At 51.0% G+C, this 26,436-nt stretch overlaps 1 protein-coding gene across 2 annotated transcripts in view; it reads left to right on the top strand.

Moving 5' to 3' along the window:
- EDRF1 (erythroid differentiation regulatory factor 1) overlaps positions 1-25,329 on the top strand; it is a 38,080-nt gene extending 12,751 nt beyond the window's left edge. For both annotated transcript variants that reach the window (XM_043983658.1, XM_043983657.1), the window contains 17 exons: positions 1,369-1,480; positions 2,414-2,561; positions 2,651-2,759; positions 2,898-3,009; positions 4,379-4,639; positions 5,925-5,996; positions 6,565-6,715; positions 8,055-8,243; positions 10,489-10,689; positions 12,946-13,164; positions 13,737-13,975; positions 15,665-15,823; positions 16,157-16,306; positions 17,510-17,663; positions 19,278-19,393; positions 21,241-21,395; positions 24,489-25,329. In XM_043983658.1, coding sequence (XP_043839593.1) covers positions 1,369-1,480; positions 2,414-2,561; positions 2,651-2,759; positions 2,898-3,009; positions 4,379-4,639; positions 5,925-5,996; positions 6,565-6,715; positions 8,055-8,243; positions 10,489-10,689; positions 12,946-13,164; positions 13,737-13,975; positions 15,665-15,823; positions 16,157-16,306; positions 17,510-17,663; positions 19,278-19,393; positions 21,241-21,395; positions 24,489-24,666 — 2,725 coding nt within the window. In that variant the 3' untranslated portion in view covers positions 24,667-25,329. The remainder of the gene's footprint in view (positions 1-1,368; positions 1,481-2,413; positions 2,562-2,650; positions 2,760-2,897; positions 3,010-4,378; positions 4,640-5,924; positions 5,997-6,564; positions 6,716-8,054; positions 8,244-10,488; positions 10,690-12,945; positions 13,165-13,736; positions 13,976-15,664; positions 15,824-16,156; positions 16,307-17,509; positions 17,664-19,277; positions 19,394-21,240; positions 21,396-24,488) is intronic.
- Positions 25,330-26,436: the final 1,107 nt, after the last annotated feature.

The following is a 26,436-nucleotide window of genomic DNA, read 5'->3' as shown; positions in this document are numbered from 1 at the left end:
CAGATTTCTGGACCCAATAATAGCAGGAACCTGTGAGGGTCATAGGAAGTCATGTATGGCAAACACCTTTGGAAACTGCAAAGTATCCTGCACATGTGTTGATCTCCATTGTGATCATTGTAATTAATATACTTGTTTGGTGGCACAGAGAATGATCATAACTGCCCTGTGTGATGTTTAAATGTGTGGTCACCTTAAATTAGAAGCTTTAGCATAGGGGGCCTCTAGGTGGTGCAGTGGATAAAGCACTGGCTCTGGATTCAGGAGTATCTGAGTTCAAATCCAGCCTCAGACACTTGATACTTACTAGCTGTGTGACCCTGGGCAAGTCACTTAACCCCCATGGCCCCACCAAAAAAAAAAGAAGAAGAAGAAGCAGCTTTAGCACCAGTCTTTGGGCATTAAGTATTTATTAAAGCATACTAGGTATTAGTAAAAGGAGAACACAGGGAATTCAGAAACTTAAGAAAAGGCCTATCTAGCCTAGAGTTCCACCCTGGTCTGGTTCTTCCTCAAGTCCTCCACCATGAGCCTGCTTCAACCATGAACTCCCCTCAAACTGAGTGTGGAAGCTTTGTATAGGTCTGGAGCAGAGGCGGGCCTTACACACTGCTTCAAGCTGATTGGTTAGCGTCATCCAAATCCATTGTTCACTGGACTTGAAGGGGGTCTCATGTTGAGTTCAAAGTCCTTAGCTTCTGAGAACAAAACCTCCTTAAGAGCTGGCCAGGTGTGGTTACAATCTAATCAACTTGAAGTAGGCTAATGAGCAAAGTTAATCACTCTCACTTAATTCAATCAGTTTAGATTAATCTCCAGGTGGGTCTTTGAGTATCCCATTGTTTTCTCACACCCGGTTTTGTTATTTTTCCTTTTTTAAGCTGCTGCCCAAAGGAGCCAGTGTTGAGTTCTCTTTTTAGTATGAGGGTCTTTGGGGGCTGTCCAATCTCAGAGTTTTTGTGATACAGTTAGTTAGTAGGTAGAAATGTGTAAGTGTTAATTTGAGAGTGACCTCCCTGTGTAACTATTTGAGAACTTTTCTTGAGTAACTCAGAATATTTAGCCATAGCACAAACCCAGCCAACTGGACAGGCAAGGATATGCTTGTGAAGTCATGGGTTGTGGCATCTGTCACACCTGCCTGAGGGTGTCCTGGCTTGTATATGACCTGTCCTGGCCTTGCCAGTTTTCTGCTTCGATGTCTGACGTTAACTATAAACCCCCCTCTTCTGCCCCCCTGCTGAACTCAGCACGAGTCAAACCCCCCCCCCCCATCTGCATTTCACCTGGAAACAGTTGTTGATGATTGAAGGGGGCAGTAGGTCCATCCGAGAGACATCAGCCAACCTAAGAGTTGTTTCTTTTCAGGGATAACAACAAGCCAATCAATGTACTCACTGGAATTGATTATTGGTTGGACAACTTGATCTGCAACGTACCTGAGCTGGTGATGTGTTTTCATGTCAATGGGATTGTACAGGTATGGGCGGAGGTCAATAGCTGTTTTTGTTTTTTTTTCATTGATTGTTAGACTAGACGGAGTAGGTGGGGGTTTAGTCATATTTCAAGAGAGGAAATCTGTAGTCAGTGACAATGATGTTCAGGTGGAAAATTGAATGGTTTGGAATACTTAGTGAGCAGTGACACCTTATTTTAGAATGGCAGGAAATGGAGCGACCCAGCCCTTTCAAGAGGGCCCTGAAGGTCACAGAGCTGAAGTTTGCTGCCATCGCTCTCTGGTGTTTACTAAAGGCCTGCTGTGGCTAAAGTGCAGGCCGAAAGACTGCTACTGTTCCCACTGTACAGACGAGGGAACTGAGGCTCATGGAAAGAAAGGCTTTGCCCCAAATCACACAGCAAGGAAGTGTCTGAGGCCAGATTTCACCCTAGCTCTTTCTGACCCCCCGGGCCAGCATTCACTCTCTTGACTCATGGCCCACTGTGACCTTTAGGTCTTCTTGTGGCAGGTGGCTTTCTGGTCTTGCTGAATTTTTTCTTTTATTCTGTCCTGTGTTAGAGCCCATGAGTGTGGTAGCAGTTCCTGCTGGCTTTGTGTTCCCTGCCACATTAAGTGTGCTGGACCCATGAAGCAGCCCTGAGCCGGTCGGCAAACATTGGAGTGGCTACTAGGTGCTGTGCTCCACATGAGGGTCCTGAGGAAACAGAGACAAAGAAGCTTAGGATTCCCCCCCAGGCCCCTTTAACATGGACATTGAAGTATCAGTAATGGCTCTGGGGCTCCAGTCCTTCAGCAGGTCTAACGATTCCTGTGTTCATTGTCTCTCTCCCCTCTTCTCTGCGCTCCTCAGTGGCTCCCTCTTGTCCCTACTATAAAAGTAGAGTCTATACCTGGACAAGTCTTCTGCTCCCAAGGTTTCCTTCTAAATGTCATCCTTTGTCTTTGTCTTGATAGAAATATGAAATGATCAAGACAGAAGAGATTCCCAATTTGGAGAACTCCAATTTTTCTACTAAAGTGATAAAAGATATTGCACAGAATATTTTATCATTCTTAAAATCCAATTGCACCAAAGAAGGGCACACCTACTGGCTGTTTAAAGGTAAATCGGTTTCTGGGATGGCGAAGACTCGAACGGGCACTATCCTTTGGGAGGCGGGGCCTTGCAAAGTGTTGGCATTTCTCTTTCAGCCAGTGGCAGTGACATCGTCAAGCTCTACGACCTTACCACCCTTTGTGAAGAAACTGAGGACAAATACCAGAACCCCTTCACGGTGCCTGTGGCCATTCTCCTGTACAAGTGAGTGGGGGGAGGATCACCGGGGGAAGAGGGCACCCAGAGAGCAGGAGCTATGCTGGGGGCAGAGGGGAAGGATCAGCATGGATGGAGGTGACTTTGCCAACCCTTGTGTGTCGGGGCGGGTGTTTTCTTTTGTAGGGTTGCTTGCAACATGATGATGAAGAAAAATCAAAATAAGAAGCACTATGGGACGATCAGAACGTTGCTTCTTAATTGTCTGAAATTACTGGACAAGGGAAGACACCCTCAAGTAAAGTGATATTTTGCACATGCTTTAAAACTGACATGGAAGGGACGTCTGGTGCCTTCTGTGGTTTAGCTTTGCTGCGTGGGGAGAACAAGGCACATGGGAACCTTGGTTTGTTTGGAACTGCATTTCCTTAGGAACAGCGTTCCGCTTTCTCCCTTTGGTTGTGTGCCCTTTTTTCTCCCAGTTAGTCTGAATCATTCAGCTAGCTTGGGAAGCGAGTCCGTGTGTGCTAAAGTATTCTGATGGGGTGGATTTGCTCAATGTTCTCATTCCGCATTAATTCTTACTGTGGTCATATCTGATTGTGGACGCTTGAGAATCCAAGGTTCAGATTAATGGAGAGGTGACAGGTCACCTTCCCATCTAAACATCTCACCTGGGAGTAGTACAACTGCTCGGTTCATTGAGCAGACAAATGGCACATTTTGGTCTTCTCACACTCTATGATTTCACACCAGTCACCTGGCCTCTCTTGGGGTTCAGGCTGCTCCCTGTGGCCATGCCCTTTTGGAAGGCTCTGTTTGTAAATGAGTGCTGAGAAGGGAAAGATTAGGCCAGAGAGCGGATCAAACCTCAAAAGACTGATGTCATTTATTGTCCACTTTCCAGAACCATGGTTAAGAACAAACTGAAATGACCTGATTTTGTTTTCAGGTTGGGCTCTCAATAGGTCCTTGTTTTTGTTGTGAAGAGAGATTCTAGCATCTCCCTTTGGGGACCCTTTAGGGGCTGAGGGCAGAACAGGTTGCATATGTCTGCATATGGCTTTTTACAAAGGAGGGCTGGAACAAAACAAAACTCAAGCCATTAATGAGTGGTAAAGGAATTCTTTCCATTTTATGCAGAAAATGAGATCACTTTGCCTTGCCTTAAAGCGGACAGTATCATCTATTCACCAGATACAATTGTGTGTTTATGGATACACTCATGTAGACAGGGAGCCTTTCCCGTTTTGTGATGTGACTTCGGTCTCTGAGGATTTTTAAACGTCCTCAGTTATATTGGTAACATGAAATTACTTAGAAGAGTTGATACGTTCTTGGCATGAAATATTTTGGATGGCTTTCCTTTCTGGAATGCTTTTTCAGTGTCTCTGATTATACTAGTGAGAGCCTTTTATCAGGTTCTAGTCTTTCTCTAAACTTTGTCATCCATCATTGAGCTGGGGGGCTTCTGTCCATGAGAGGCCAGGGTCCAGCTGTGCCTTAGCCTGTATGTGGAATGGGGCTCGTTGGCAGGCACGTCCTTCAGAACTTTGTTTGAAACCCTTTCAACCCCTAGCAGCGTTGGAAGTGGGCCTGACTAACCTCCAGTGGGATTCGTTTCACAGCAGTCACTCATGCTTTTTCTCTGTTTCTTTTCTGATAAGATTATTGCTTCGGCCAATTACATGCTTTCAGAGCTCTTTCAATTGGATGAGCCCAAGAAGGAAGAAAGCACAGAGTCTCCTTTAAATGAGAACTCTGATGAAAGTTACAGTGAGGAAGAGGAGGAGATGCCGGACAGTGATGAGAATGGGTCCTGCAGCGCGAGCTCCGATCCCCCCGACGACAAGAAGGCTGTGGCCGTGATTAAGTCTGTGGGAGAGTTGTCAGTGCCAGAGAAATACAAATCCATTCATCAGATCAGAGTGAGCCATTGACTCATTAAGAGAGCGGTAAAGCTGCTGGTGTGGTTGGGTCATGTTAAGAAAACTGGTGAAATAGTTGTTGGTCTTTAAATGCTTCGCTGTGCCTTAGCTTCACATAATGAACTTTCACCTTGAAGACCCCTGGATTGTCCCCCCCACGTCTTCTCTTCTCCAAGTGAACCTTCCTTGCTCGTTGAGCTGGGTTTCTTCTCCCCTCCCCACCCCGATTGCCCTCATGCACATAATTCACCTTGTCTGTTTTATCCTGGTCTGTAGCTGGACCAGGGCAGAATGTGACAGAGCTCTTCCCTTCCTCCCTCCTTGTCAGCCTGGGGTTCCGCCTTGGCCCCTGACTCAGGGGTCATAAAAAATCCCAGATCCTTTCACAGGAACTTCTGGGACATTGGCCACATTGATTCCATCTTGCATTGGGAAGTCAGTCTAAAATTTAGAACTTAGCCTCTTTACCTGTACTTATTATTCAGTACTATTTTCTTGTTTACTTTGGCTTGTCTTTGTTTACTGAGGACTTCTCTGGATCTGGACCCTCTTACCTTCCAGTGTGTTGTCCCTCCAAACTTCTTGTTATCTGAAAAAAGTTCAGCATGCCTCCTTTCTGTCCTTTCTTTTTACCCAGTCTTTGCTAGGAAAGTCAAATCCAGAGACAGGAGAGGGCGGTAGTGACCCATTAGCTCTGTGAATATGCTCTCAATCTTCTCACCCTAATAGAGTGTCTCAATTTATAGGGTATGCTTTAGGGAAGAATGGTAACTTGAGATTAAAATGCAAAGACTTAAGTTATACTTAGAACGCCTGTCACTAATTGTATTTATGAAGTCGCTGTTACTAGAATGACAACCACATCAGTTTGTTCAATTTTTAAAAAACGAATCTTTTCAAATCTCCAGTTTCAAAAGTTGCCTGTGAGCTGTTCATGTTGTCCCAGAATTCCATGAGTAAAACAAGTCTGAAGGTTTGACAGCAGAGAAGGTTTAATGAAGAGTACCTAAGACACAGTCCTGCTCTCCAGTGGTGACTTGAGTTACCATTGGCCACATAACTGGGGGGGCTGCCAAGTGGTTGCTGGGGGGCTCTCCAAGGCCCCCCAGGCCTGCGGAGCTCCTCTCTGTACCTGCTCTTAGCCGCAGCCGGACCGACTCCACAGGTTCACTTTGTGAAATCGATGGCCTTGTTTGTGAAGTGCCTTGAGCTCCTAGGAGGTAACTGGGCGCTCTGTGGGGCCGTCTAAGATGTACTAAGGTCATTTTCCATTCTGCCTTTGTAGCCCAGCTGTACATTCCCTGTTTGCCACGACACCGAAGAGCGCTGTCGGCTTGTCCTCAGCTACGTGCTAGAGGTCAGTTTCCTTGGACTCTTCATCATTCAAACCAACCTCAGGTTGGCGCGTTTCCATAATGTCTGGGAGGCCATTGGAGGTGCTGGGGGGTGGGGGGCAGCTGCTGCCTCTGTCTGATCTAAGCAGTGAATAGAGAGCTGGGCCAGACTCAGGAAGACCTGAGTTCAGAAACAGCCTCAGACATTTGCCAGCTGTGTGACCCTGGATGAGTCACTGAACTGCTGTTTTGCCTCACTTTCCTCCACTGTGAAATGGGGGTAAAAATAGCTCCTACCTCCCAGGGTTGTGAGAATCAAATAAGATACTACCTGGGATGTGCTCAGCACAGTGCCGGGCACAGAGGAAGTGCCGTGGGAATGCTGGTTATTGTTACTAAGCAGAAACAGCACATTGAGGTGGTTTCAAAATCACTACACCCCAGAGTTCCATCTTTTTCAGGTGATGCAGACCTGATTGGGGGTGGGGGGTGTGCGTGGGTGTGGGGGTGTGCGTGGGTGTGGGCGCGTGCGCACATTTTAGTTGCTGTCCCGTTGAACGCGTGCTCAGTGCTTTTCTTTCTTTTTCTAAGGGTTTAAAATCTGTGGACAGTAGCATCAAAAAAGAAAATGACCTTCCTGCTGCTGACCCCAGCACGCCGATCCCATTAAAGTATGAAGATGAATCGGCCGGCAGTGGTCCCCAGTGTCTGGAGAAGCAGATGGCCTTGTTTCTGGACAAAAGTAAGCTGGAGGCCTTCGGGATGGAGCTGCCCGTGTAGCCCCCGGTTTCCCTTGCAGACAGGGCAGGAAAAGAGGCTCTGTGCTCAGAGGGAGCCGGGTTCTTCTGTAAATGCTGAAGCAGCCCTTGTCTCACCAAGTCCCCACTTGTCCCCTAAGCTTTCATCAGAGCTCTCGAGTGGCTTATTGTCAGCCATGCTTTGTTTTGTTCATTAATTAGGTCATTTAGGTAGAAGGGGTCTGGGGCCAAGGAGACAGAAATGTCACCAAGGAGTCGACCACTCCAGAGAGGGAAGGGGCCCTGCTCCCACTGGAGGCCGCCCATCTGGTGCGAGGACCCCCCCCCCCCCCCTCCTGGTTGGGACCAGGGCTTTTACAGAGCTTGAAGGCAGCTCTCACTGCCCCTCAGTCTTCTGGCCAGGTTCCTGTGGTGTGGTCACACGGCCCTGCGCTGTCCTCTGGGAGTGCCCTGGCTGATGGCTGGGCTTCCTAAGAGGTGCTGCCGGTCCTGTAGACAAACACCGAGAGATGGACTTTAGCTTTGTAGCCACAACCTTTGAGGACACTTCCACATCCAGGCCTTGCCTCTCCTCTGTTTGCCCCACCCTCCTCAGATGCCTGGCTGCTGCCCCCTGCCCCCCACTTTCCATACTGGGCCATTTTTGGCCTCTCCTGCAACTGTGCGGCATGCACATCTTGTTGTCTGCCCTGCTGCCCCCTCTCCCTCCTGGCTCCCACCAAGGTGCTCTCTCACCCATGGCTGGTCAGCTTCTTGGACTCAGGTCCCCAGCACTTCTCACGGGGTGTGGCTCTGAGGGGCTGCCCAGAGCCCCAGGACATGATGCAGCCAGTGGGGGGTATATGTGGGACTCGAACCCAAGGCTTTCTGCCTTTGGGTCCAGCTTGTTGTCCATGGCACCAGTGGTGACAAGCTCAGGCTTAGGTTATTGGTGGTTTATCATATTTTCACCTGGTTAAGCATTTCCCAGTGACATGTTCATGTAGTTCCCAGGGCATCTTTGTGTGATGCTGCGCTCTCCCTGGTGCGGGAGAGTCAGTCTGGGCAGGTGGTGCAGTGGATCGAGCTCTTGCAGTACTTCATTGGTGCTGGCTCTGAGGAGGTACCTGCTACGGGAAGCGTGGAGCCTGGTTCCTGCCCCGCGTTTTGGTGGCTCACAGCTTCCCTTGGACATCTGGGGACGTCTGCACCCCTGCTCCCAGGCTTCCCTGGGAAACTGAGGGATGAACAAAGGGGAGGACACCTGCCCTTGGGCCCAGGCCCTGGCGGTGGCAGCCTGGGGCCTTCTTGCCCACCCTCACACGGTGCTTTCCTGTCTCCTAGTGGGATCCCTTCAGGACGGCCACTGCTCCAGTCAGTCCGGAATGACCCCGGGTTCTTGGCAACATGAAATGAAGTTGCAGCTAATCCTCAAGTCATCGAAGGCTTACTATGTGCTGTCAGATGCCGCGATGAGCCTCCGGAAGTACGGGCGGGCCCTACGCTACATTAAACTGGCCTTGCAGAGCCACGGTAAGGGACCAAATGTGGTGTCCGTCAAGCCGTCCGCTGACCATCTTCCCATTGGGGCTCAAAGTCCACCTGCTTGGGGCAGCCCTCAGTGATAGGAAAGCTTTGCTCACGTTAGGCCCAAGTCTGCTCCTTTTGCCTGGAGCCGTGCCCTGCGTGAGACCTTGGTTCACCAGGTCTCATCGTCTGCTTGATGGTGTTCCTTACCCTAATAAGCCTTGTACACTGTGGTCCTGCCCACTGTCTAAACACCCTCCATCTATGGGGCAAGTGGTAGAAGGAAACTAACTGAACTGGAGGGAGATTGGGCTGGGGACCCCAACCCATTGGTTTGTCTTGTGAGAGAGGGGCCACCCTTCTTTAGCTGGCCAGCCAGCCACGGGCATCTCCTTAGCGCTCACTGCATACCAGGCTCCGTGCTTCACCCTGCAGATATAGCCACATGCAGAGAGGAACACAGCCCCTGACGTTGTAACGGGGGAAGGTACCACCCAGTATCGAGGGGAGCTAAGAAGTGTGTGAAGGCAAGGAAGGGAGTCCCTGTGCAGGGGAGTGGTGGTGAGCGCTTCCAAACCCACCCTGCAGAGAAGGGGTCAGAGTGGGGGTGGGAAGGAAGCTGACGGATCATGGCAAAGCAAAGGGTCAGCGATGCCCTGGTTGGGGGAATCCTCTCCCTGTCCTCCTTGTTCCCTCCTTCCCCCTGGTAGGGACCCCCTCACAGGCAGTGTCTGCCTGCCCTTAGAAGGGCCTTCCTTAATTGAGAAGCTTACCACCCCCTCTCTAACCACAGCCTTCTGCCTCTGTGCCTGATCCCTCTCCAGCCACCACCCCAGCCCTGTTCAGCTCTACCCCGGCCTCATTCTCCCAGGTTCACCCTTGGCCCCCTGGGGGCTTAGGTCTCCCACTGCTGCTGGAAAGCCGGCTTTATCACATTCCTCACAAAAACCATTCCCTTCTTCTCCTTGTCATGGCCCACATTGATAGAGACTTAATTGTGGGCAGAATGTCTTTTGGGATCCTCACCGCAGCCCTGGGACTGGGTGCTATCATTATCCCCTTTTACAGATAGGGAACTGAGCCGTCCAGGGTCACTCAGCTAATCAGGGTCTGAGGCTGGATTTGAACTCAGGCCTTCCTCACTCCAAATCAAGCCTTCCCTGTAGCACACCTGGCTGCCTTGCAGTTTCTGGCCTTTGGCCTCATCACTCAACTGAAATGGCTTTCTTCGGTTACCAAGGATCTCTTAATTGATAAACCCAGTGGCCTTTCTTGACCTCCAAAGCATTTAACAGCATTGGGTGTTTGGGATTCTACCCTCTCCCGTGTCTGCCGCCAGCATCCTCTGCTCCAGCATTATCGGGGACCCTTCCATTTAGCAGGAGCATCCCCTGAGGCTCAGTCCCAGGCTTTCTCTCTGCCCCCCTCTCGGTCTTACTGGCTCTTAAAGGGTGAACAGCGTCTCCCAGGTCAGAAGGTCCTGTCCCAGCCTCTGTTGAGTCGTCTCAGACTCACCACGGCCAGAACCGAGCTCGCTTTTCACCAAAACAGCCCCTCCCCCCCTCATGCTTAATTCATTCACTTAGACACACACACACACACACACACACACACACACACACACACACACACACACACACACACACACACACACACACACACACACACACACACACACCCCCTCTCTTCCATTCACTTGCCTTGTTGATTCTGCCTGCCCTGCTCTTGTTCACGTCCATCCCTTTGGGGCATTCACACAAAAGCCCTCGGCCTCTCCCCTCAGATCTGGCTGCCCCACAGTGCCATGCTGACTGGATTAAGGCCCATGACAGCCCCTGCTAAGGACGCTTGGCTCTCCACTTGCATTTGCTGTAGCTTTTCAACCTGCTTTCATATCCCTCCTTCCCTGGAATGGAGAGTGGCCTTCCTACTTTTTTCTGTAAAAGCCAGTTCCTCTCCCACCTCCATGCTGTTGCACAGGCTTTGGCCTGACCTGATCAGCATGTGTGTTGTGGTCCCCCATCTGTCCCACTGAGGGTCGCCCCGGGGTGGGGGTGGGGGGGCTGTTCCCTTTGTCCCTGTGCCCTGCACGGAGCAGATGCTCCATGCCCACGTGTGCGCGCACACATACGTCGAAGAGAGAGCAGATAGTAATGCTGCCTTGGGGGTGGCCCGGACAGGGGAGGGGTGGCTCCAGTGTTGGCAGGAGCATTAATTTGTGTTTCTTTTCCCTCCTCCCATTTCCACGTAGATACTTATTGCTGCCTCTGCACCAATATGCTTTCTGAAGTCCTCCTGTTTCTTTCTCAGTATTTGACTCTTTGTGGTGATATCCAGTTAATGCTTGCCCAGAATGCAAATAACAGAGCTGCGTACCTGGAGGAGTTTAATTATCAGACTAAGGAAGACCAAGAGATACTGCACAGTCTGCATAGGGAGTCCAGCTGCCAAGGTAGGCCGCCGAATTGGGCTCTCAAGGATGTTTTATTGTTCTGGCAGAAAGGTGACGCGGTGTCACGTTGTTAGTGGAGCATATCGTTTCTCTTCGGCATGGGTGCGCTTCAATTTGCTCTAATTAACAGTGATAGCTAGCATTTCTGTAGCACCTACTATGTGCCAGGTGCTGAGCTAAGTGCTTTAAAAACATCTTCTCATGTTTTGACCCTCAGCAGCCCTGGCAGGTGGTCCTGTTCCTATCTCTGTTTTACTGAGGCAGGCCGAGGTGAACTGACTTGTCCAGGGTCATCCATCTAGTAAGTGTCTGGGGCTGAATTTGAATTCTAGTCTCCCTGAGTCTAGGCCCCACCTGCTCCCTACGGTGTTCCCTTAGTGGACTCAGGAGATTATATTTAGCAAACGTTTGTTTTTGACTAGGTAAAAGGGGGCATTCCTTGCCTCTTTTCTTACCTATCCTTAATCACCAAATGGGTGTTGCCTCACACAGATCAAGGCTTAAAAAAGCCAAGGTCTCCCACTGCATCGGGACATTTCCAGTCGTCCTGATCTATTTCTTGCCACTGGACCCGGTTGGCTCTGGAGGGGGAGTGAAGCAGGTGATCTTGCCGAGCCCTGCCTCACTTGAGTCCAATTCAGTGTAAGCCATGACATCACCTTCTCAGATGTCGCGGTCCTCTCAGAGAGGAGAGGCGCGGCGCCTTTCATCTCTCACGGATGACGAGGGTTTCTTTAACCAGAAACGTATTGACGTGTGACACCAGTTACCGCTTGGCAGTGACACGTGGCTCAGCCTTCTTTATTCCTTTCCGTCTGAGACTTTGGGGACCGTGCTTCCTTGGTAGCTTGGGCCAACAGCTGTTCTCCCCTCTGGGGAATAAACCCACAGAGTACTTACTGATGTCACCTTATGCCTTAAACCCTGTTTGCCGGTGTTAGCAGAAGATGATTCACATAATGACCTCGTTGAGGTTTTTAGGAAGCTTCTTTTTTTTCTTTACTTTTTTTTTTTGGTGAGGTAATAAGGGTTAAGTGACTTGCCCAGGGTCACACAGCTAATAAGTGTCAAGTGTCTGAGGCCAGATTTGAACTCAGGTCCTCCTGAGTCCGGGGCCGGTGCTTTATCCACTGCGCCACCTAGCTGCCCCGCTTCTTACATTCTTAAATCACCTTCATTTTTCAGTCTGCCCTGCCCCCTCCCTGACAGAAGAAAGATCACGGGGAATTGACCTGATTGGACAGGTTGTGCAGGGCCAGACAGAAGAGAGAGCCGAAGCTAGTTTTGTCCCCTCCAATGACAGACTCATGGAATGTCCCCTCCGTTTACATGGCTTTGCTTGTCACATGTCAGTTCATGGGCATCTTCCCATGCTCTGTCACCTGGCCCGGGATCTACTCACCGCCCCAAAGCAGCCCTCCCTGGCCACCATCCTTCAAACCTCCATCAGACTGTGGGCCAGGGCGGCATTAGCACAGGACCTGGCACGTCAGAGACTCTTAACAAGGGCTTTTCGTTTCTGTCTGCTGCTTTATCTCTTCTCCTGGAGGCCTAGCCTGCTTCCTTGTTGGCACTACCCCATGCTTCTGATGGGTACAGTCCTGGCGGTGATCCCTGGCCACCCTATGCTTCTTCCTCCTCTGCTTTGCTTTGGCTTCTGCTGGCTCTGAACTTGGGGAGAAGAGCTTCCCCTAAACCCCCCTGCCCACACACACACATCCTGGGCGAGGTCCCCCAAACTTTGTTCTAATGAAGGAAGTGTCAGCTTACGCTTCCTGTCTGGAAAGGGTCTTGACATCTGCTGACCGAAGCCTCTTAGCCTGTTTCTTTGTGACAGGGACCTCGGTCAGGACAAAGGGCAGTTTTCTGGGAACTGCGGCTAGAAACCTTTGATGGGATTCTAGTGCTGACCTTTTTGGTTCCTGAGTAATCTCCTTTCAGTGCCCTGCACACAGTAGGCCCTTCTCTGCCTGCCTTCCCTTCTCTGATCAAAGCATTTACATCTTCAGTGGAAGCCCCGTCCTTTGGGCTGGTCCTCAGGGGTGACATGGAGAGAGATGGAACTTGGGTCTGTCCTAGAAAAATGTGTTTGTTTAAATTCAGGCGACAACATTACTACTAATACTGAAGGGATTGGGTCAGGGGGAGTGTCTGCTAGTCTGTGAGTAGTGCCCGGTCTGCTTCCTCTGGTTCTGCCTTAGAGAAGCCCTAACCTCACGGTGATTCATCACACTTGCTCCTCTTTCTTCTTTAAAGGGTTTGCTTGGGCAACAGACCTGTCGACAGACTTGGAATGCCAGCTCTCAGTGAGCTGCAAGTGCTATGAGGCAGCGAATGAAATCTTGCTGTTCAGTGACTTAAAAAGCCAGAACCCTGAGCACCACATCCAGGTGCTAAAGCGGATGGGCAACATCCGGAATGAGATTGGTGTCTTCTACATGAACCAGGCCGCTGCCATCCAGACAGAGAGACTAGGCAAGTGCTTCCTCTCCTCCAGCACTGGCCCAGCCCTGCTTTGGGGGAACCCTAGAGAATCTGCCCTACCCCCAACCCCCGGGCGGCTGCGGCCCCTCCTTCCACTGGCCTTGTCACCGAGTACTGAGCAGAGGCTGGACTCAGAGCAGCCGTGCAGCTCGTGTGTAATGCAGCCAGAGCAGGCTTTGACTCCCACTCTGCCCGAGGCCGTGGCTGAGGTCCACACTGACCTCCAAGCTGCTTCACGCTGCACCTCTTAAGAATCACTCTGTCATTTCCTGCCTCTTCATCTCTGTATTCTCAAACGACTAACAATATTGACTGGAAGCCCCGGGATGTCCCTGTCTGGAGACATGGGCCCCTTTTGCTTGATTTCCCAGCATCCGGAGGAATGAGGTTGGCAGGCAGGCAGCTAAATGCTGAGTGGAGATCAGGACCAAATGCAAGCATGATCGGGTGCTGGTCCAGTGCCTTGGCCCTGAGCCTCTGGGGGTTTAGAGAGAGGAGCTTCCTGGTGGGGGTTCATCTTGAGACAAGCTATGAAATAAATGGCTTTTTTTCCCTCTCTTAAGTGAGCAAAAGTGTGTCAGCAGCAGAGCAACAGTTGTGGAAGAAAAGCTTCTCTTGTTTTGAAAAGGGGATTCACAACTTCGAGTCTATCGATGATGCCACCAATGCTGCGCTCTTACTCTGCAACACGGGCAGACTCATGCGTATCTGTGCCCAGGCCCATGGTGCCGCCGCCGCTGCAGCTGGTGGCGAGGACACGAGGCGAGAGTTCTCTCCAGAAGAGGCGCTGTACTACAACAAGGTGAGAGCCTGCCCTCGGCCCGGGGCACCGGCCACTTGGTCATTATCATGTGGTTCCGTAGAATTTGGCTGGTTTTCCTTCTTTCTGATTTAGTGGGTTGAGTTCTATTGACTTCACTTCTTCATTATGGAGTGGAGGTGATTCTTTTTAGTGCTTGTGTCAGTCAGGGCTGGGGTCTGGGAGAGGCTGCCAGGCTGGAAGGGCTTCAGGTGTCACCTGAGGGACGGGCCATCAGTTTGTCTTGGTTGGCAGAGGCCCTTCACCTGATAGACAGGGAGATGGGAGACTTTTGGCTGGAGCAGTTTTCAGAGACCGAGTCCTGGGTCCCAAAGGAATCTCAGTCTGCGTCTGTGCAGGGAGGACCGAACCCCTGAAATCCCTGGTCATTGAAATAGTGGAGAAGGAGCTTTGTTTTGGAAGCGGGTGAGCTGTCTTTCTGTCCACTTCCACTGGGCCCGTGTCCCAGAAGCTGCCCTGCCTGAGGGCCCCTGGCAGCAGCAGTCACTCTGTTAGGGGCTGTGACCACCGTGCTGTCACAGCAATACGGACGGTGGACGGGCCCCTTGCAGGCAGGGTTAGCAAACTGTGGTCCTTCTGTCCCCAGTTCCAAGAATGTAGGAGGTGCCTGGTAAGTGCCTGTTCTCGTCCAGACGCCCCCTCCGTCTGTAGACTACGCCCCTTGTCTTGCCCTGCCGCCTGCTTCGTCATGCTTCTTTTTCTAAATCTCCTCTGCCATAGTGGAGGCCTCGCTCCTCTTCCTATGAGAGCATCTCTTGGGCTGGCCGTCAGTCCTGTCTCCATCTGTCTGACCAGCCCATTTCCTGTGCCGTCCATGTCCTCCTCACCTGCCACGCCTCTTGGGTGCAGGATGTCCACTGAGTTGTGTGATCTCCATTTTTCTGCTAAGGATTTCTGGGAGTCGGAGTCAGATAATGACATTGGGAGATATTCATGTAACACAGTTGGTTCTTGGGGCCGTTTGCCCGGGCGGCTCTGGGCCGATCCCTATGGGTCGTGTCTGTGCAGCGCATATCCCGGATAGGTCTGTGAAGGGATGAGTTGCAGCTCCAGCTGCAGGTGATGATCTAGGTGAGATCCCTCTTGTGGGGATGGTTTGGCCGGCCTCTTACATTGAAGGGTTTCCCTAAGGAAGTTGGGGCAGCGCCCCTGGGGTCCCCACAGTTATTGGCAAAAAGGAGCATCTGGAGGCTGTGACCTCAGGCTGATTTGGGGGCAGGCATGATATCTGGAAGGTTGGCAGACACAGGGACAAGGGCCATCAGGGGTCACATCCACCAGGGAGCCCTGGAGCAACATGCTGGGGCCAGCTTCCTCCCTGGGGCCCCACGTGTTCTAAAAGAACCTGCTGACACCTAATGCCCCCGTCCTCCTCTGGCCATCGTATGACTGTAAAGATGGGCCAGGAATGCTTGACGTTTTCATTAACCCCTTGGGTTTTGTTGTAGGGTGCAGTGGATAGAGAGCTGGGTTCAGGTCCTGCCTCTGACACATGCTACTGGGGGAGGCCGCAAGGGCAGCAGGTGGAGCTCTGTGGGCATGGTTCAGGGGTCTCTGAACTTCATCCGACTGTCTCAAGTCATTTTTCCGAGAAGGGGGCCTGCTAGGACCATGCTGTGCTGGAAGCTGGGCCCCCTTGGTGAGCACATTTGTCCTGGTCCCTCTTCACAGGCCATTGATTACTACTTGAAGGCCCTGCGATCACTGGGCACGAGGGATGTGCACCCCGCAGTGTGGGACTCGGTGAACTGGGAGCTGTCCACCACGTACTTCACCATGGCAACCCTCCAGCAGGACTACGCCCCGCTGTCCAGAAAGGCTCAGGAACAGGTTACTCCCAAATCTTCTCCCAGCACCCTGAGCCCCCAATCCACCAAGGCCCATCTCAGGGCCCCTTCTGTCCCCTCCTCTCTCTACCCTTCTGCCCGCCACACTGGTTCCCCTGCTGGTGCTTCTGGTCTTCCCATGTGGCCCATGGGGCTGCAGGGCTCCTCGCATCCATCCTTTAGGGCCCCGGCCAGAGCTGGAGGCTGGGGGAGCTGAACCAAGGCTTGAAGGAGTGAGGGGGGTGGCTATCACGGAAGTTGTCTTTTCAGCCTTACGTGTAGCATGGGTGAGCATTTTTTTTAAATGGTCGCACTTAATCCTGGTGGTTTTTCATAGGTCGAGAAGGAAGTTAGTGAAGCGATGATGAAATCTCTCAAATACTGTGATATTGATACAGCGTCTGCCCGACAGCCACTCTGCCAGTACCGGGCTGCTACGATCCATCACCGGCTGGCATCCATGTACCACAGCTGCCTGAGGAACCAGGTTGGCCTGCTCTTCGAGGCCCGCCATGGGGGGAGGGGGGAGGGGCTGGAGCCCTTTGTCCTCAATTCCTATATATCTCTGGTGGGCTGCTTACAGGTACAGGTTGAGGGGTTTTATTTGGGTCACAAGCATGGATTTGTGGCATGTTTTCATGATCCTGTTGACTCCCCTTAATGTGTGAGGAAAGCTGGTAGCTCCTGCCTCTCTTCTCCCCCCCGCCCCTTGTTTTGTTTTTTTTTTTTTCCCAGAAAACCTGCTCCTCCCCAGTCTTTTTTTTGGGGGGGGGGGGGTGAGGCAATTGGGGTTAAGTGACTTGCCCAGGGTCACACAGCTAGTAAGAGTTAAATATCTGAGGTCGGATTTGAACTCAGGTCCTCCTGACTCCAGGGCTGGTGCTCTATCCACTGCACCACCTAGTTGCCCCCCACCCCAGTCCTCTTTACGAATTGTTTGGAGACCTCAGGAGAGCCAGTGGGCCCCTCAGTGACAGGACTTCACCTCCCCCAACATGAGCTCCTCCTTTGGATATGGGACATCCATGACCCTAGTGGACCCTTTATTTCCGGTTTCAGTCTTGAGGTCTGGGATGGATGGCCATTTTCAGAGTCTTGTAACGAAATGACATCGTGTCTGCACATGGTTGTCATCGTTCTGTGGGATAGTGTCTCCAAAGAAGAGTTTTCTGTGTGCGGTTTTGCCCCCATGAATCATCTGTAAGGGTTAGAGCCCATACGCACACACAGATACCCACACCCCCAGTCTATCACTGGCTCTGTGTCTCTTGTGAATTTGAGGCCCTGAATACCATAGACCCCCGACCACCCTGGTTGGTTCCTGCCTTGGTTTAGGGCAATGAACCCCAGCTATCTTCGAGTGGTAGGCAGGGACAGACAGGCTCCTTTGAAGATAGCATCATGCTCAGGAGAGGCTTCTGGGGACTTGTGCTCCAAGGTTCTGGAAAGGGCTGGCCTGTGGTCAGTCCAGCGAGCCCCTGCAGGCTCCTCGGGGGACAGGGAAGTCAGAAGCTGGGCCTGGAGTGACCATACCCAGTGTCCAGTTGGACCCTAAGCTTGGTCCCCAAGGACAGCAAGCTCTCCAGGTGTTTTCTGAACTGGTTTCTTTAGTGCCTGAGTACCCCGTCACAGACACTCCCTCTAGGCTCCCGGTGCGTCAGGCGGTCACCTGCTTCCTGTTTGGTTTCAGGTTGGGGACGAACACCTGAGGAAGCAGCACCGGGTCTTGGCCGATCTCCACTACAGCAAGGCCGTGAAGCTCTTCCAGCTGCTCAAGGATGCCCCATGTGAGCTGCTCAGAGTGCAGCTCGAGAGGGTGGCCTTCGCTGAATTCCAGATGGCAAGTGAGTCTCAGGGGGCAGCCCCAGACGGGCCTTAGCGGGAGGGAAGGCACGCTTTGGCATTGTCCACAGCTGCCTTTTTTTTTTTTTTTTTTTTTTTGCTGAGGCAGTTGGGGTTAAATGACTTGCCCAGGGTCACACAGCTAGTAAGTGTTAAGTGTCTGAGGCCGGATTTGAACTCAGGTCCTCCTGAATCCAGGGCCGGTGCTTTATCCATTGTGCCACCTAGCTGCCCCTCACAGCTGCATTTTTTAGCTGAGGTGCAGGGACTCTTTTTGATGCTGGAGCAATCCTCTGACAGTGGGAGCTGGCGGCTGATTTCTATCCGCTCGGAGTTGTTGTGTGGCCCTTGGATGATGCGCCACTACAAAGTGGAAACTGGCTGTAAACCGTTAGAGCCAGGGATCAGAGCTGAGGACCCGAGGCCCTTGTAGGCCCCTGAAGCAAGTGGGACACAGACAGAGCCTCCTCGGATCCCTTATTGCTGCCGGCCATTCCAGGCTAGAGGAGATTGCAGTTTTCTCTTTGAACAGTGTTTCTTCCTTCTCTTCCACTTTGCAGTTGATTTTTAATACAGTTGTGATGGCACCTAAATTGTGTAATGGCCTTTTTGTGTCCGTGCTTGACATTAGTACTCCTACAAATAAATCCAAAGATGGCGTTTTTACTGTAGCCTGTTTTGTGCTACTTTTCATCCATCGATTTAATTTCCATGAACGTGCTTTAGGCTTGTGAGGGTACCAGGGGACAATGGGAGCCAGGGCCTACTTGTGATATAGACTGTGTGAGCCTGGGCAGGTCATTACACCTGGTTCTCTGAAGACTAGATTGTGGACAAGGTGCTGACTCCCCACTGGGAGGCCCAGTCTCTGTCCCTGTCCTAAAGTTGGGACAAGAAGGTTTTCGCACTCCTTATGACCTTCTGTGACCTCAGACTGAGGGTGATCTTTCACTAGTTGGTTCTCAGAGAGGTGGCAGGGACCTTGACCGCCATCTTGTCTAATCCTTGATTCAAAGAAATCCCAGTCCACCACATGCAGCCTCTGAGGCAGAGTAACCCACCGCCCTTTAGGGCTGCCCCTCGGGCTTGTGGAGAGCTCCAATCTAAATTTGTCTCTTTTGTGGCAGCCACTGATTCTGGCCTTTTGGGCTGGACTTGCCTGAGAACTAGCACAGGGCTAGTTCAGGCCGACGTTGTTTAAACATGGACTAAGTAGGTGGCCTTGGTTCTGTTACTTTAATCCTCCCGAAGGAAGGAAGAGAGGTGAGCCTTCTCACATCTATTCTGTGACCACGGTCGGTCTTTGTAAGCCCAGTGCTCACATTCATCTCTGTTCTTTTTCCCCTTCGTCTTGTTTTCTCCCCTCTGCTTTCCTCAGTTTGCCCCAGTTCATTGAAGCCCTCCCATGCTTCTGAATTCCTCCTAGTCCTTTCTGGGCACTGCCCGACTCTGTTCTATTCACATAATACAAGATATTTAGCCATTCCCTAATGAGATCTCCATCAGGTTTCACACCATATGCATACAGTGCCTCCTGCAATTCCTGTGCACTTTCATGTTCTTATTACTCGAGCCAGGAAAACTGAGATGTAACACGCTTGTGTCTGATACTGTAGGCCAGAATAGCAGCGCGGGAAAATTAAAGACCTTGTCTGGTGCCCTGGACATCATGATGAAAACTGAGCGTGCATTCCAGCTGATCAGAAAGGAGCTCACCGATGAGTGTGACCAGGTCAGTGTTGAACTGGAGGCACCGCTGGCGCAGCCCTCCTGGACTCGGCTCTCTTGGACTCAGCCCTCCTGAACGTGACTGGCATGGCTCTCCTGGGTGTGGGCAGCTGTGGGGGCAGCAGGCCTGTCTGAATGCTGGGTCACTACTTAACAGATAGCAATGCTAAAAGCTGAACAGTAAACCCAAATAAATTCCTGCTGTAGAAATGAGGGTTTTTTGCTCCTTAAAAAAGACCGCTCACAGTAAACCAGGCGATTGATTATCTTCTCTATTCTCTGTACCCTCCAGAAGGAGGGCTGATGTTCCCCAGGTCACCGTCCTTCCTGTATGGATCCTCCCGTTCAGAAGGGATGCTGGCTACTGAGGAGCTGGGCCTCATTTCCCATCACCGATTTGAGCCATTTGAGTGGTTTTTATTGCTTTGGTCTTACACCATGCACTCCTGATTGGATTTTTCTTCCATTTTATTTTATTGAATTAATAGCTTCTTAAAAACTTAATCCTTTAAAAGAAAAAAAAATCCACTTTAATCCTAGATCAAAGTTACACATGACTTAAGAAAACAATGACACAGCTGGTGTGATTTGATCAGATAAAAATCAAAGCCTAGATTTCTGTATTGGAGATAAATCTTCTTTCTCAGGCAGATTGTATTTTTGAGGTGAGCTGCAGGAGGACTAATCTTGTCATGAGATGAGTTGGCTTCTCAGTGAGCCCTTCAGCTAGCTACTTTCTGACAAAGCTTTCTTTTTAAAATCCAAGTTCCCGCCCATTGCTCCTATGATTTCTGACTGTGATCTTTCAGGAGGAGGAGTCACAAGTGTTTCTGGATTAAATTCATTCCCAACTACTAAAGAATACGCTAGAAAAGTCATTCTAATGAAGGAACGAATGAATCAATGGATGAAAGCATTGCTGGTGTTTACTATATGCCAAGCATAGTTCTTTGTAAACGTTTGCTTTGCAAATATTCGTGACGCATGTTTTGCAAATCACATTTCACCAAATCAGAATGTATCAGCCAGGTCTAATGGGGCATCGATGGACCTCTGCCTCAGAGGTGCCCTGCATCCTGAAGCTCACGGGCGGTTTTGTTGTTGTTCAGTCATTTTCAGTTGTGTCCAACTCTCCATGACCCCATTTAGGGCACAGACACCGGAGGGGTTGGCCATCTCCTTTTCCAGCTCATTTTACAGATGAGGAAACTGAGGCAAACAGGGTTCAGTGATTTGCCCAGGGTCACACAGCTAGTGCTTGACTGAAGCTGGATTTGAACTCAGGTCTTCCTGACTCCGGGGCTGGTACTCTATCCGCTGCACTACCTAGCTGCCTTCATGGATGGGTAGGAGAAGCCATTCTTGTTATTTTGAAAGCTGTTGGATAGTGTATCATTGTGGCACAATTAGTGATCCTTTGAAAACTGCTCGAGCCTCAACCAGACCAAACTAGGATCTCAGACCCAGAGGAAGTCAGAAGAAAGAGGCGCGTCTCCTCTCGATCCTAAGGCACAAGCTTGGCGTGGGCAGCCCTGGGAGCCAGGGGCCGGTTGTGGGGTGGTCAGCTTGCTGACCTTGACCATGTGCTGGATGTGTTGGGGTCCTCCCTCTGAGGAACCTCTCTCTACCCTCCCTGACCTCTGTCCACCAGAATTCTTTAGTTTGGCCAAACTAACAGTCATTGTCTGAAGCTCCCCTCCCAAGAAATGGGGGCAGAGCTGAGTGGTTACTGGGCAGGGGGATGACAAGGGCCGGCCGCTGTAGTGGTCCTGGCCCCAGGACACAGACGTGGTCAGGAACAGGCCCTCTCCCCCACAGAGCTGACACATGGGAACAACTCTTTCCTTGCAGAGCAAGAGTGATGAGAGCAGTCCGGGCCCCGACCCCTCAGCCACGAACCTTCACCGAGAAGAGGTCATGAAGCTGCTCAGTATCTTTGAGTCTCGCCTGGCCTTCCTCCTGCTGCAGTCCATCAAGCTGCTGTCCTCAGCCAAAAAGAAAGCGAGGTCAGTTGTGGCTCCTGGCCCCCGTCGTGTGGATGTTTCTGTCCCCTGTGCGTAGAGTCAGCAGAGAGCCTATGGCAAGGCTGATGCTTCCCTGTCATCCTGTGGGCTCTGCTCCACCCGGGGAGTTTGTCTTGGGCTGGGGCCGCCCCCCAGCCCCCAAAGGTCCGGCTGGTTGGTGAGGGCGGCCGTCACAAAGTCGCACTGGCTTCAGTGTTTGTGTGTGATTTGTGTCGAAATTGTGTTGTTTCCCAATAACCCTCCGGACCCCATCGTCTAATGTGCATTTGTCCGGGCTTTACAGATCTAGAGGACAGTTGGCTGGTGCCACATGCTGCTCTTCCATAGTGCCTCACTCTAGCTCTGGGCAGTTGGTGTGGCAGATGTACCCATTTTAGGATTCGGTGACTTTCACCTCCAGTGGGTGTTATCCCCAGCTCTGGGCTCGGCACTTGTTACCCCAGCGTCTGGCCTTTCTCAGTGTCCAGGCTAATGTGGACACGGTCCAGTCATTGGTGAGTGCGGAGAGAGCCTCTGCACAGTGTGTCTGCCTGGGTGGAGGGGTGGGCACCCTTGCTGGCAGGCCCAGCGACCCCGAGGATGGCTAGGTCTGTCCTGCTCTTGGTGCTTGAAGCTGTTCAGCCAGTGCCTCCCTGGCCTGGCAGAGTCTAAAGGGAGTGGTGGCGTGTGTGAGGATGACCCTCTGTTTAGTGGGGCCCAGCTCCTGGTCTTTTTTGTTCCACAAGATGGCACCAGTGTCCTGGGCTCCTGTGCCATTTTCTCATTTCTTCAGGGCAGAGGACAGGGCCTGCAAAGGAGCTCATGGGGTTTCCTCCGGGAAGGACTTTTTTTGAGGTTGCTGAGATTCTGTTTCAGTTCTCTGCTGGACACAGAAATTCCACTTCGGCTCATTCGTGTCGATGTTGTCCAAGGTTTGCACAGACTGTTCATAGGCTCCTGCTCTTTAGACAACTTGCACACTTAAACGTGTTATTTCTGGAGTTATCTGAGTGTTGGCAGGGGAGAAGCTTGGCTTCTAATGCAGATTAACATTCAAATGAAACACTAAAATAATCCATGATTCTGTTCATTCAAGAGGGAAATGGGTAAGTCCTGAGCCTCTGGGCAGGTCAGGAGGCTCCTTGCAGGTGAGCGAGCACGCTCCATCACACCAGACTTACTTTAAACATTTGTGCACATGGCCCACAGAGCCTCGTGGAGAGCAGGGCAGTCGGCTGCTGTTGTGACTGCCTGATTATCGTGTGTCCTTTCCTTTTTGCTACTGGTGGCCTCGGATGTTTGAGGCAGCTGGAGCTAAGTGACTTGCCCAGGATCATAAGTATCTGAGGACAGTTTTGAACTCAGGTCCTCCGGACTCCAGGGCCAGTGCTCTATCCACTGTACAACCTAGTTACGGACATGCAGTTGATATCCAAGCCAAGAACTGTTCTGGAGTCTCCATGGAGGACCCAAGATTCCGTCTTGAAGAGACCTGAAAACTTAGGGTTTAGTCATAGCAGGAGGAAGAAAATTTTACGAGCATCAGTTGCTCTTAAATTTAGATTCAGGTATCTGTCACCGTGAGAGGGAGGGAGTGGGTCATAAACACTGGCCAAATGGTCTGTGCCTACTCAAGGCCCAGATGGGGATTCCTTTTTTTTTCCCAGATTGAACCATATTTTTTCTTGTTTTTTTTTTTAACCTGGTTTATGTAAAGATTTGTTTACATGACTATATACACACACATATACAAATACACACACACATAAATACACACATACATACACACATAGACACACACACACATAAATACACACGCATGTGTACCAGATGGGGAATCCCGTCCCACACCCCTGCCTTCTCTTTGGCCTTGCAGAGGTCGCTGAATTGCATTGCACCCCTTGTTCTGACTCCTTTCCCTGAATGAGCCCCCGAGACCCTCACTGGCGCTGCTCCATGGAGGAAATGCTAGCCCTGAAGACTGCCGAGGAAAGGGGGCATTTGGGCAGAACGGGGGCCTAGACTCTGCTCCCCGACATTCCCCCGCCCCGGTCACCTCACCGTTGTTTTCTTGGGCAAGCTCCTCCGTGCAGACCTCTCCAGAACCGTGACTAGCTCGGAGGTCATCTGCATGTCCGTAAGTGGGTGGATAGAGCATTGGCCCTGGAGTCGGGGACCTGAGTGCGAATCTGGCCTCCACAGACTACTGCATCAAGGAGCCCAGCCCTCCAGGGCTCTGCTTTTTGGGGTGCTGCTCGGGCTCTGCAGAGGAGGATGGAATATTTCCAGAATTCTGACCCCTCAGGAGAAGCCTGGGCCTCGTAAGCTTGCAAGCCCCCGGTTTCCTAAGCTTTATTTGGTGGTGTTGGATAAAACAGTTTAAAATTAGAACTTCTTGTGGAATATGGATGCTGATTGAACCACACTGTTTCTTTTGTTTTTGCTGCTGCTGTTTTTCTATTTTGAGGTTTTTCCTTATTGCTCTGATTCTGCTCTTATAGCTTGACTGATGCAGAAATATGTTTAATGGGGTGTGTGTGTGTATGTGTGTGTGTGTGTGTGTGTGTGACCTATATCGCCTTGCCTGCTGTCTAGGGGAGGGGGGCGGGGGGGGGGGGAGAAAAATTGGAAATCTTATATAAACAAATGCTGAAAACTATCTCTACATGTAACTGGAAAATAATAAAATAGTTTTATTTTAAAATGGACCTTCTTTAAACAGTTGGAAAATCTCATGGAAACTCTCCTAAGCATTAAAGCAGTTCTAGAGTGAGGATCCCAAGAAATCTGGCCTTGAGCCCTTCGAGGCCAAAGTCAAGTTGGACTGGCCGGCCACCAGCTGCTAAAACTCGGCGGCGTGATCCTGTGCATCATTGTCTAAGACCCCCACCATCTCCCAGTGTTGACCTCCTCTGTGGTCCAGAAAAGAAACCAGCTCTTTCAGCTTAGGGGCTGGCCCAAATAGAAGTAGAACATGGTGAAGACGGGGCGGCCACCATGTGCAGAGACACCAGGCTTGGGCCAGCTAGTTCCTCTGTGTGTGTTTGTGTGTGTATGTACTCTTGATGTTACTGACCACTCCTCTTCTCCCCGTAGTCACAGTGAGGACGAGGAGGGGCTGCTCAAGACCAACAAGCAGATGTACTCCCACCTCCTGAGGGCCACTGCCAACCAGCACGCCACCCTCCTGGAGAGAATCGATGTGATCCTTCACCTGATGGGTCAGCTCTCAGCTGGCAAGGAGGCCAGCGAAGCCATGCCACCACCCCCCTGACCGGCTGGACCGGCTGACAGCAGAGGTGATCTGTGCCTTGTAACCATGGGGGCTGGGACTGTCTGTCCATCTGTCCATCCGTCCATCCGTCTGTGTGGTGCTTAGTTTAATTTACAGTGAGAGACAATGCATCCTGACTGGGGGGGACAGATGGGGGAGACCTTTGTCCTTGTCCCAGGACAGGTGGACTCTGATCTGGTTGGAAGGGGCCGAGATGGGGGCCTGGTCTGATGCTCCCTCCAGGCCTGGAGAGACTCATGGTAATCATATGACTCCAAACACCTTCTAAAGCTCGGTGAGCTGGAGCTCGACCGTGGGAGGTGGAGGAGTGTTAACCTCGGGTCAGAGCAGCGTTGTCGGAGTCTTGGATGTGAGCACTGGCTGCCCGCAGAACCCAGAGGGGTTCTCTTCTCCCACGCCGTTAGGACCGTGCACAAACAGGTGCCTTTTTTAGCTTCAAGACAGGAGTTTTCAATCACAACGTGGCTGTTGGGCAGTTTTGCTTGATTATCTCATGCTCCAAAAGTCTTAGTGCTACTCTGACTCATATGGCAGTTGATCAAGAAAGAAGATACTATTGTCCCTCTTTTCTTTTTGAACTTGAAACTGTGAATAAAAGGCAAGAAAGATATTTTAAATAAATAAATTTATTTATTAAAAACAGATGTACCCACTTGGGGAGTGTTTTCCCTCTCAGCCTCTTCCCATCCGGGCTGATTCAAGCAGGACGTTGTCATAGTCAAGGCGTAAGGAACGCCCTGGTCGTCCCATTTGTTTCTTTATGGGAACACTTACAATTTCAAGCAAATACAGATTTCTTACATAAACTTATCATGTGCTCAGCTCTGGTAGCCACGTCAGTGCAGGCAGGAGGTGGTGGTCTTCCCAAAGCTTGGGGCTGGCCAAGAATGCCTGTTGAGCTCTGAGGACAGCTTCACTTTACTCCAGGGTCCTTCCTGGGATGCCCCTTACAAAATGGAGCGGGTGCCCTGGGATCACCCAGCACTGAGGGGAGCTTCATCTCCACCATCCCCCTTCCTTCTCCAGGGCAGCCATCCTCACCACCTGCCTTTTCACTTCATTTGTCTTATCAATGGCACAGATTCATAGAAATTAATCACTGTGTGCCCCCTTCATTATATTTGCAAACTCTCAAGCATTAGAACCAAGTTTTTAATCAGAAACACTTGATCCCTGTTTCCTTTCATAGCAAATAACAGTTTAGGTGGAAAAAAACAAAACCTTGGGAAGCATGACCGCTTCTTTTTTTTTTTTTTTTTTTTTTTTTGGTGAGGCAATTGGGGTTAAGTGACTTGCCCAGGGTCACACAGCTAGTAAGTGTTAAGTGTCTGAGGCCAGATTTGAACTCAGGTACTCCTGAATCCAGGGCCGGTGCTCTATCCACTGCGCCACCTAGCTGCCCCATGACCGCTTCTTTCTGTAGATATTGGGCATTTGGAACTTCTGTTCAAATTCCAACGCTGCAGTCCTTGCTTTGAGGGTTTTCAGGCCAGTCTGAGCAGGAATCTCCCAGAAACTTGGAATGTTAGAATTGGAAGGCACCCCAGAAATCCTCCAGGTCCAGCCCAGAGAATCAGAGGGCTTTGCTCAACGTCCAACTCGTCAAACCATAGCCAGACCGTGGCTCTGTCCTATCTCGCCCGCTCCCAGGCTACCCTCTGCCCACTATGGGCCATCATCTTCACCTTGTATCTCTCTACCTCTGCATCCAAAACCATATCTCCCGAGGGCTCCGATGGAGAAATTCTC

This window comes from Dromiciops gliroides, chromosome 2, assembly GCF_019393635.1.
Source record: "Dromiciops gliroides isolate mDroGli1 chromosome 2, mDroGli1.pri, whole genome shotgun sequence".
NCBI classification, from domain to species: Eukaryota; Metazoa; Chordata; class Mammalia; order Microbiotheria; family Microbiotheriidae; genus Dromiciops; species Dromiciops gliroides.
This window is presented reverse-complemented; position numbering and strand designations above follow the sequence as displayed.